The sequence below is a fragment of the Medicago sativa genome, chromosome 4, assembly GCF_051527215.1.
Source record: "Medicago sativa cultivar Bolivia chromosome 4, Bolivia_mono, whole genome shotgun sequence".
Classification (NCBI taxonomy): Eukaryota; Viridiplantae; Streptophyta; class Magnoliopsida; order Fabales; family Fabaceae; genus Medicago; species Medicago sativa.
The window spans coordinates 11,003,199-11,014,972 of NC_140752.1; the positions used below are offsets into that span (position 1 = coordinate 11,003,199).

The 11,774-nt window shown below is 32.4% G+C and overlaps 1 protein-coding gene across 1 annotated transcript; it reads right to left on the bottom strand.

Moving 5' to 3' along the window:
* Nucleotides 1–2,349: 2,349 nt before the first annotated feature.
* TBL35 (TRICHOME BIREFRINGENCE-LIKE 35) lies at nucleotides 2,350–8,775 on the bottom strand. Its single transcript, XM_085758654.1, has 6 exons — nucleotides 8,558–8,775; nucleotides 8,006–8,285; nucleotides 6,752–6,923; nucleotides 6,153–6,349; nucleotides 5,920–6,072; nucleotides 2,350–3,200 (listed from the first exon to the last, which is right to left on the bottom strand). Exons 1-6 carry the CDS (start codon nucleotides 8,763–8,765, stop codon nucleotides 2,870–2,872), a joined length of 1,341 nt encoding a protein of 446 aa, XP_085614780.1. The 5' UTR covers nucleotides 8,766–8,775; the 3' UTR covers nucleotides 2,350–2,869.
* Between the last annotated feature and the right edge of the window lie 2,999 nt (nucleotides 8,776–11,774).

The following is an 11,774-nucleotide window of genomic DNA, read 5'->3' on the forward strand; positions in this document are numbered from 1 at the left end:
TATTTTTCATTAAAATGATTTATTGGACAATAAGTATTATATTATTTCCCTATTTCATTTTTTTAAGAGACTTTATCTTCCTAATTTTCCTAATTCATGTGTTGGACTAAAATTTATGTGGACAATTTGCGATTATTTTAAATTTGAAAATAGTTACACATATTTGTAGATACCCGTATTACAAAATTACAAAATATAATATAGAAAAGCAATGAAATAAAAATAAAAAACACATAAACATCACAAAGTAACAGAAGCTCAATACACAAATATCATTATATTACACTATGATCTCAATTATAATAAGCATCTTTGATAACCAAAAGACCCAAATGAAATTAGATTGATCAATTGTATAGAGACAAATAAGTAGAATTTTTTCGAAGAAATTGGAATTGATAGGCTAATGATATGGTTGATGCAGCTAATTGTTATCTTCCGAATGATTAGATGATAGCAAAGAAGGATATAGAAAATGAATTTATTTCTTGTTTCTATGAAAAGTTATGAATATATATGTTCTTAAGAAGAAAATAAATCAATGGGTATATTTTCTCTATTTTTCTTTCTGGTTTCTAAATCATTTGTCTTTCATTATTTTTATGATGCATATTAGTATTTTTTTTGGTTAAATATGTTTTTTTTATCCATATAAATATTCCAACTTTTCATTATAGATGTCCTCAAATTTTTCTTTAACTTTTAGTCACCCAAAAATTTTTCATTACCGCTTTTCATCTCTACTTTTAAATCAACTGACGTGTGGACTTCATATTTTTTTTAATGAAATTTGCAAGAATGTTTAGAATATTATAAGAATCTCTTTAAGTTTTATTTTTTAACAAAACTTGAATTAAATGTTTTTTTGTTTTTTGTTTTTGGTGCTTAAAAATTCATGTTTTTTTTTTTTAAATTCTAACCATTTTTTTTGGTAGAGATTGTCATCACATTCTATATTTTCTTGAAAAAATTTCATTAAAAAAATATAAAGGTTATACATGAGTTAACTAAGAAGTAGAAATCAAGAGTGGTGATGAAAAACTTTTGAAAGATTAAAAGTCTAACAATAAATTTAGAAGAACTTAAACCAAAAATTGATATATTTATAGGATAAAAACATATTTAACGTTTTTTTTCTTCTGTCGAAAAGTATAATACTCCCTCCGTTTCAAAATGAGTGTCACTTTAGTCAAAAAAATTTGTTTCAAAATGAATGCCACTTTACATTTCCAATACAACTTTAATTTTTTTCTTCCAACTTTACCCTCAATAAATACTCCAACTTTTCTCTCACACAATTTTTAATGCTACTTTAAGTTTGTCTTTGTCATATAAAGTAAGGACAGTTTAGTAAAAGTGTTATGTTTAAAGATTATTTCATTCCATTCCTTGATCTGTGTGCAATTGGCTAAAGCGACTCATTTTGAAACGGATGGAGTATTATCTTTTTGTTTGTCATTATCATTTACCTTTCTCTCTAGGTTTGTGTAGTTTGTAGAGTTCCACGTTCTACCTGTGGTAGCCGCAATATTTATCCATGTGTGATCATCATGTCTTCGTAGTTTGCATATACTATTTTCTTAACAAAGGATGAAAGTGTTAAAAGAATTGCAGAAGAGCTTTGATTTGTACAAGTATAAGAATAATCTGAGCTTATTGATCCAAGAAAAGATAAAATAATTGAAGAAGAGATAAGAGAGCAAGATATGAAAATATTTAACTTCCGACATGATCACGATGCACTTAAATATAAGAATGATTCATAACCTTTGTGATTTGGAGTAAATCAAATCGATGTATATTCAATCAATGTGTGTATAAAAGAGGTTTTTCGACACGTAGCTATTCTCATTCATGGCAGAGGAAGTTCACCAGCGAGATTACAAAGTAGACTCAATAGGAGAGTCGGTAGAAAAGTGGTGAAAAATGTGACTTGTCATTTGTGGTGGCGCGAAGTCACCTTTACATAGACGGGTCTGATTGTAACAGATTTTATGAAATCCGACAGAGAAGACGGGAGTTTGGTAGAGATCATATCGATAGTCTTGATTGATGGAGTTGCGCTCCTGTGCGGTAAGGAGCACATGAAGTGTTCTATCGTACCTTAGGTGGCGAGGATTATATACTCAGGCCTAGTCCAAAAACTGTCTTAGTGAGTTGATTCACATAGAACAAGATACTTATAAAAAGGAGAATGCTAAACAGAAAATGTGGATTCTGCAAGAATGTGTCACAATTCTTTTCTACAAAATTTTTTTTTTTTTTTTTTGGAGTACCTTCTACAAGAAATTTCATTACTTCTAAATGTGGATTCTGCAACATCATTGATAAGGTGAAGGTTCACATAAGTGATGTTGAAACAAATATATATGGTACAAATGAATTGTTATCAAAGTGCATCTTCTCTTTCAACATATGCAACTTTATACTCATTACCAGAACTAGAATTCAAATCCTCTACACATGGTTAAAAGATCCAAGATACTAATCCACACAAAAGACCATGTCAAAAATGCTTGTAACCTTGATTTTGTGAAGCAACACCATACAAGCATTCCAATCAAAACTTCTAACACCTAAAGCTAAAGGAAAACACTTCAAAAGAATTTGCCAAAAGCATAAAAACTGAATAAATTACATTAAAAAGAAATCAAACAAATAAACTATCTCTGTTTCTATTAATTCCTTTTCTACATCAAACTAAATTTTAACATATCTGCACAAATTTCCCTTAATTTTCAGCAGATTCTCTTCACCCTTGTATCAAACAACAGAGCAGAAGCTTTTGCTGCTTTCCAAATGCAAAGGTCGCGGTTATCATACACATATGATCATATTCGATTAACAAAATTGAATTGTGCAATGAATTTCATAAAAAATGGAATAGTAACTCATTCCACGTATCAGGTACCCCTGGCAAGCACCAATGTATGCAATCAGAGTAAGACGGAGGATTTGACAATTGTTCAGGGCGAAGAGGCTCCCAAAATTTGCGAAAAATTGAAGGATGACCATCTTTTCGATACTCAGAAAGTTGAGTAACATTGAGGACAGAAACTTTTGAATTTAAACTGCTTAGGATGTTCTCCACAGTGCTCATTGTTGGCAAATCAGAACCACTTCCCCAATAGCTCTCGACATCAATAGGTTTCTTCTCGCCGTAACAATTTCCTTCACTTTCTGGATTCCACTCTCGGCTCCTAAATGAGAAAAGGTTTAATTGAATAGTTTAGTATGATCACCTTGTATTATACAAAGGGGATGTGCTAATATATACATACACGAGAAAATAACTAATAAGGAAAAATAATAATCTAAGAAAACTGTATCAAAGATTTTAAATAGGGAGAATAATCCTAGTCACTACAATAATCAACATGTTTAATTCAGTGTAAAACTACAGTGTGTGGTGTTTGGATTCCTAATGTTCGGATACTATAAAGAGCAGATGTGGGATGTGGCAATCATGATATGAGACGAAAACCTATTATTTGAACAAGATTAATTTGGGAACTTCATTGTATAAACATGTTTAATAAGAAACTGGTCCGAAGTAGATAGCTCAGTTGGAAAACCAGTGGACATCAAAGGAGTTTTAAGCAGGAGATTTAGAGTTCGAACCATGTAAAAACTAACATACCCATTAACTTACTAACATTTGCCTAACAAAAAATTAATTAATAAGAAACTGGAAAATCAAAAATAGGTTAAGTATGTTTTTTTTATCTCTGTAAAATTTGTCAAATTTGAATTTCATCTCGTAGAAGTTTTATTCATTTTAGCTTCTACATTTAACAAAAATAACCGCTTCTCGTCTCACATCAGTCTTTTCACAAGGACTAAAAACACAATTTTTTATATTTTTTGGGAGGACAAAAAAGAATAAAATTTTGAGATGAAAATCAAATTTTGTCAATTTTTTAAGGGTCAAAAGTATATTTAACACAAAAAATCTTGATACATCACTGACCAGCAAGTTTTCTTGACACATGATTAGACCTGTACGTATTTTGCCATTTCAGTGTCTAATTTTATAACAAAAAATAAAAAATAACATCAATAAAAGTAAAAACTTTCTTTGGGAATGTGGGATGCTTCATTGGGACCTAGCAAAGGGAAAGGGAATGTTAAACCTATAATGATATGTGCGGCAGTGCGGAGAGGAAGGGGCACTCAGTAAATACCACGCAATTACTAGAGAATGACCAAGTGGCATCTACGACTCCTTTTTCCCAAGTTATTCATAACTAGGTACCCCTCAAACATTCACTACTAGAAAAATAAAATTAGTGATGAAAACTGGTGATAAAAAAAAAAAATTCTTCTCTAATTCTCTCAACATAAATTTTAGTGACAGAATTAGAGACGAATTTTATGTTTTCCATCTCTAAATTTCCCTCTCTAATTAAAGTTTTGTTAGTAACGATGAAAGAGTAGTATCACTGCTTATAAAAAAAATTAAATAAATACTAGTACCACTTCTGAGAGGGAGGAAGTACAAATTTTCTTCATAGTGGATGTAAGTTAAGATTTTAAGGGAAGGGGATGCTACTCCATTTCATTTCTTCTATGTGAATAGATTCATACCAACTGAACCAATCTGTAGCTCAAACATTTCAACCGAACAAAATGCTTACTACACGAACAATGTGACATGGTATCTAAAGAAAATTAAAACTCAGACCATAAATAGTATTTTTGCAGTGTCAATACATAGAATGAGGGAGTTAAAAACTCTAGTTATAAAAACACAATGGCATTGAATTCTCATTGAGTTAAATCCAAATGAAAACAAACATATAAGATGTAATATAAAGAGGGATCTCAGTTGAGAGTGTGGAAACAGAAAAACCAGGGAAAATTAGAGATCTAAGCTCTTTGAATTTTCTACTGATTATGACAAAGTTAGTTACATGCGAATAGGCGACTGGTATTTATACCAGTGAGACTTGTGCTGAGACTCAGCAAGAGTTAGTTACAGCAATAAGGCCTTGTTTGACTCTTTTCTCTTTTCTGTTTTTCATAGCTAATACTAACAGTTACTCTATTATCTACCCTTCAACCCCAGATCTAGTGAACTATGTGGATTGTCCATGATTCTGAGTTTGCTTTTGTCCCTTAGACTTTGGAACCTCAGAGGTGACAAAGGCTTTGTAAGCAGATCAGCATGCTGGGTTGTTTTGGCATGGAGCACTGGTTTGTGTGACAAGGCCATAATGCAGAGATTATCACAGTACAGGATAGGTTGAAAGGAACTTTGAGCTCAGTTAGAAGAGAAGAGACTGTATCCACAAATCCTCTGAAGTTGTGTTAGCAAGACTTCTGTACGTTGGAATGAGCTACTAGGGTTTGCTTTCTTGACCACCAAGAAATTAGGTTAGGTCCAAGATAGACGCAGGACCCTAAGGTTTCTATCATCAGTTCAGGGTCTCTGCTCCCAATACGTATCATAGAACATAATTCTGCCAAGAGTTCCAAGAATGCATCTCAACAAAAAATTATTATATAGGCCAATCACAAACAAACTGCTTTGATTTGGCATTTGGAATTCCCAAATCACAATTTGGCCAAAAGTTACAAAAGACAAGTTTTGCTCAAAAACATGGTTTGCAGTTTTTCAAATACAAATTGCTTGATATTATGAAAAGGTTCATCACAATTCTGTCAAAATCTTATCGAAAAATTTACTTGATTCTTAAAAAGTGACGCGTGTAATGTTGTGACATCCATGAATTATTTTTCTCGTAACTTATAGCACTGCTCTTTTTCAAACAAAAATGAGACATGCACCATGTCAGTTTAATAAAGAACTAGGCAGCTAGCACAAATTCAAGCTAAAGTTTCACGGCCAAGAATGCTTGCTAGCAAAAGTATTTCCTCCTAACAGATAATCATACAGAATCAAGATTGGATTCTCACCAGAGATGTGTCGGGGACATGGTTACAAAAAAGACACGTTTCTTGAGCGGATCGACTTTAGAAGAAACCCAATCGGCCCATGCTCCCATGGCCAACTCCATAGCTCCTCGTCCGTCTAATTCTTCACAAGCTCCATTTTCTTCATCAGTCCATCTACAAAAGTTCAAATCACAAGATCCTATCAGAATAGAGTAGACAAACTTCACTTTGTGTATTGATGAACTGATACGGACAATAGCTTAACTGGGCCTTGTCTCCACCACAAGTATGTATTGAAAACAAGTATATCAGCATGCTCCCAGAGTGCTGCATGCTTCAGAACTGAATCAGGACGAATTATCCGTTCATCCAGTCTGTGATTCACCGGATCGTCGGAATTAGATTCAACAAGAAGTGGAGCCCAGAGGAATTCAACTGTTGCATTGTACTCCTGAAAAATTGGCAGAAGAATACCAGTGTGCAAATAATGAGACTCTCAAGTGGTGGTTACTAGAACGACTGCTTACTAGAACATTGAATGTTTAAGAAGAAATGTTGTGTGTGGAATGACAGAAGAAGGTACGGTTAGTGTGTGTTTAATTCTACAGTGACAAAAATTGATTTAGTAAAATAAATTTTAGTTGATTGTGAAGTGATTTATGTATGGATAAATTCACATAAAGTGAGTTGAACGATGACAGTTAGAGACCCCAGCTTCAAGTTAGAATCAATTCTAGAGCCAAAATGAATTCCAACCGACACCACTCAAACATATCAAAATCAATTTTATGTGTCTAGAATCATTTTCATAAACATCGTACAGAAGTTTCAACTATAGGGGTTCAATTCATACCTCTGCTCTGAAAATGGTAAGATGAGCATTTGGTGACATTGATCTCTTATCAGCAGGAATTTCTGACTGTAACAAGCATACCATAGATATCCATTGCCCTCTATTAAGGGAATCTCCAACAAACATTAGCCTTTTTCCTCTCAACTTTTCCCACATTTCTTTTACATTCCACCTGTTTTAGACAAGAAATAGATGTGAAGCAGTGAAGCCTCACAAAAATAACATACTTTGTCACCAAAAAACATAAGACCTGTTTGGTGATTGAAAACTTTTTTTTTTTGCTTTATATTGAATCATTCACAATTAAAAAAAAAAAAAAAGAGCACAGTTGTGGGGGGCCCGATGTATGATCTTATTTATATGCATGTGAAGATGTCATACATAATAGGATCATTTGGCAAATACCTGACAATTCAAGAGTACATATTTTAAAACACCAGAATTCGATAGTCTCACATTTTATTCTGCTTTATAAACATTGTTATAAACCTGTATATTTGGCTTATCACAGTGTAGGTTCCCATTGCCGCACTCATGAATAGATTAAGTTTGTTTTCCTTTGTCTTTGTTATTACAAAGTTTGAAATTGTTTTAGCATTTAGGAACTTATTAATGTATCTTTGTTTATCTTAAATGTTCAGCGAGACTCGTTGAATGCAGTAAAAGATGATAAGTGGATAACATCATGACAACAAATGTAAACATTCAATTAGATCATTTTCTATTGACGCTTTTGGACACGCCAAAAAGCATAAGAATTTCAACAACTCCAATTCCCTATTCCACTTGAACAATAGAACAAATGTTATACTACTTGGAACTACATACAACTCAATCTAGGTTATACATTAAATTCACAAACTAATGTTAAGTCGATAGCCTTAAAACTTTCAACTAGGTCATTCGTTCCAGCTAGGTCCTATTTGGTTAACAACATTATTAAGCCTTTATCATATAAGTGTTTATATATAACTACGTCTATAACAAAAGATAAAATAAAGTCAAATTGTTTTCATCTAAGCTATAAGTTGTTATGATAAGCTATAGAGAGCTTATGGATAAAGCTGAAAACAATTTACCGACAAGTCATAAGCTGTTTTCATAAGCTCTCTCAAACAGTCTCGCAAGTGCTTATATTAATAGTTAACCTCAAACAAGTCAATCCAAAAAGGTCATTGACTAGTACCACCGACAAAACCATAACTTAATTATGCTCACAAGAAACAATAAAAAAGTGCTAAAAATAGAAAGCACCTCTTCAAATCACAATCATGTGGTTGCCATCTCCAATGCTGATACCCCAAATCATTTCTTCCATGCTTGTGACAAGCCAATTGATCCGACATATAAGGACAATCTGATTCATTATACAATGGATATGAAGCATTATCAAACACCCATTTGCCTGAAAAAACATCACAGCTTTCCGAACTCACTCTCCGATGACTCGAACTCTTTGAACCGCCACGCCGAGCAATTTTCCGACCACTATACCCTATAGTAGAGTTGCATCTACTATATCTATCCAAAATCTCTAAAATAATAAAATTCCAATCAAACCCATTTCAACAAATCACAAAAAAAAAAAAAAAAGTCACAAACCAAATCAAACTCAAATTACAAATCTTAACCCATAAAGTTTACATTTTTAAGTCTAAAATTCCATTTTCAAATCAAACCCATTTCAACAAAACACAAAAATAGAAAGTTACAAACAAAATCAAAGTGAAATTACAAAGCTTAAACTTAAACCATAAAGTTCACATTTTTAAGCAAGTTTTGAACTGAAAATTCATGCAAGCATACCTTGAGATTTCTTGAGGTGATTAGGGAGATTAGGTTTAACATATGTAGTTGAAGAAGCTTGTTCTTGATGAATGTGAAGTGGGTTTTCATGGAATTTGTGAATGGTACTACCATTGTGGAGAGTTGAGAATGCTATGAAAACTAATAACAGAAGAAGGATAAAAGGAAAAATTGGAACTTTCTTTTTGTTCCATTTCATCTTCTGCATAGTTTGCGTTAAAGGATTGTTGGGTTTTTCTATTTTGACTTATATACTCCCTCCGGTCTCAAATGTAAGAAAATATTCTTTTTTTAGGTTCATAGATTAATGAATGTATCTTACATATAATATAGACTATGTACATTAATTACTCAATGAACCTAAAAAAAGAATCTTTTCTTACATATGAGACCGGAGGGAGTACTTTGGTTCTTTGACGAGAAACTTTGACTTGGAAAATTGAAGTTTGAAGGATGGTTCAATGTTTCATTTAGATCTATTAGTAAAACATATCGAGACAGGAAATCCGATCATGACACTGACACGTCAACATCAATAATAATTTGAGAAAAATAAAATACTTTCTTTAATTTTAATGGGGAATTAGTCACTTTAGTCCCTGAATGGGGAACGATTCGTCAATTTAGTCCCTGAATGCAGATAAATTGCAAAATAGTCCCTGAATGTAGACTTTGTTAGTCAATTTAGTCCCTGAATGCAGACTCCGTTAGTCAATTTAGTCCCTGAATGTAGACTTCGTTAGTCACTTTAGTCCCTTAAATTGACCATGCAGGGACTGTTTTGCATATTATCTGCATTCAGGGACTAAATTGACGAATCGTTCCCCATTCAAGGACTAAAGTGACTAATTCCCCAATTTTAATTTATACAAAAACAATTTGGTCAACAAAATATGGTCTATTTGGTTAAGAATTTGACTAAATATATGAACTTTTGTTGACCTATATGTGTCCTATGAATAAAATCAGAGGCAGTATTTGAATATAATCATATGTCATGAGTGTCCTGTTAGACACTAGACATGTCTTTAATTAAAAATGTCGATGCATATTGGTGCTATAGAATGGATTCATTGTTGAATTGTCAATGAAAGTTGTATTGTGGTTATTGATTGGGTAGTATAGAATCTTAATTTATGGATTGAGAAGTTATAGAAGAAGATGCAGTTTGACCCAAGTAGACTTTCATTTTCACCATTTGACGTTGTTTCTTATGTTGTGACAATTATTGTGGGTGGGGTTCTGGTAGTGGTTGAGAGAACAAAGAATCTTGGATGAGATGTGTTTTTTGTTAGATTGAATGGAATGGTATGCAAAGTGGTCCTTGCCATGATGGAAACATAAGTAATTAGGATTTGTTTATTGTTTCCATTCTTGAGTAATATATACTTGGTGCAAGAAATAACAAATGGAAAGATCAAGTAATTAGGACACTAATTTTGAATTTGTTCAAAAAACTTTAACCGAAACTAATTTTGGAAAGGATAAGATTTTAATGGACGAAGAAGATTTTTATCAAGAGTTTTAACATTGTTGTACTAATCAAACTATCTGATTCAAACGATCTTAAGTTGAATCTATTTTTTATTTTTTTTTGGTACAAAAGTTGAATCTATTTTATTTTCTCTCTATAGATGATCAAGTGATTACACACACGAGAATGAGCCATTGATGTCAAATTTATAAGTCTTGGACTCGACTCATTTAATTAATCGAGCTCAATATTAAGTCGTAGTTTGTTTATTTCATTCAATAGACGAGTTTGACTAAATATTGGATGAATCAAGCCTAAATAGTTTACAAATAGCTCAACTAATTTACCCGCCTCATGAAAGGTCAGCTTCCAACTTTTCTTTCATAGAGAGAAATTTCCACAAATTTGTAGTGTTTTTTTTAATATAAATAACAAAATACTCTCATTATAAATTATAAGAGTGAAGTTTCATTCTTGCCTCTCACCCACCCAACTATGAAATCCAAATTAGACCTTTAGAAGGAAAAAAAAAAAAGTCAACAAACTTGAAGTTGAGACATTCAATTTGAAGGGACAATTTAGTCCCTCAATTGTTTTGCCCAATTTTGTAACATTGTGCACATCTTCATTCTCTATGTCTTCAAGTGTAAATAATGGTTTGTATTATTGATGAGTTGAGATTTTCTCTCAATCATAACCATTTAATATAGCAGGATCTTCTGCACCAACAAACAACCAAATTAAGTTATATTGAAATATTGTGACTGAGATGGTATTTAGTCCTAACAAATTATACTTTACATAAGTTAGTCCATCGCAAAATAAGAAACACTCATTTAAGTGATCACTCTCGATCAAATTCGAAAGTAGAAATGCAGGTTAGTGACAAAAATAACAACGATTTGAAAAACATAATCAACACAAGATCTATTGAGATTCTTGTGTGTTTGCAACATTCAAATATGATTTTGTCTCACATTTATAATTAGGAGTAACAACATTCTGACAACACTTAAAGAACTTCCAATTCAACTCACATCATGTTTGGAAGGTAATGGAGTACTCGACATCACGTATACGGATTAGGGACAAAGTATAAACAAATTATGTGACTGTTCCTTCAATGAAGGAAGAAGGAGAAAGAAGTATATACTTTCTTATATAATAATTCAAAATATGATTTGGGATCCAAATTGTCATGAAATACAGTCTCAAATGTGTTGTCTTCTACTTCACTTTCAGTTTTCCTAGATGTGCTAGTTGGTGAAAAAAAGGTAACATCTATGCTTCTACAAATTTCAACTTTAGGTGCTTTGAAGTTTGGTCAAGAGGTAAATTAAGTCTAGCAAATGATTGTTCCAATAAGGATATGAACTCCATTATTCCCGATCAATTTGTCAATCTCTTTGTGTTACACTAAGCAAGGTTCCACCCAAATAGGGCCGTTCTTTGGGGAGTGCAAAGAGCTCAACCGAGCTGGGCCTCCCAAAACAATGGGCCTCAAGAAAAAATAATTGCTCAATATCCCCACCCCCACTCAAAAAAGAAAAATAAATATGTTTCATATTTCAATTTCTAAGTAAAAAATCATGTTCCATGTTTCTATTTCTAAGTTAAAAGACACATCTTTAGTAATCATTATACAAGTGTTATTTTCAATTTAAATAGAAAATTAATCTTTTAAAAAAATTGCGCGTTTAATTTTTTATTAAGAGTCTATTTTTACTATGAGAGCCGAGCCTC

Excerpts from the sequence above, each read along its gene's own strand:
- TBL35 (XM_085758654.1), bottom strand. The coding sequence starts at position 8,765 with ATGCAGAAGATGAAATGGAACAAAAAGAAAGTTCCAATTTTTCCTTTT. Across the intron at positions 8,286-8,557 it reads TCACCTCAAGAAATCTCAAG|AGATTTTGGATAGATATAGT; the intron begins GTATGCTTGCAT and ends TTATTATTTTAG. Across the intron at positions 6,350-6,751 it reads TTACCATTTTCAGAGCAGAG|GAGTACAATGCAACAGTTGA; the intron begins GTATGAATTGAA and ends CCAATTTTTCAG.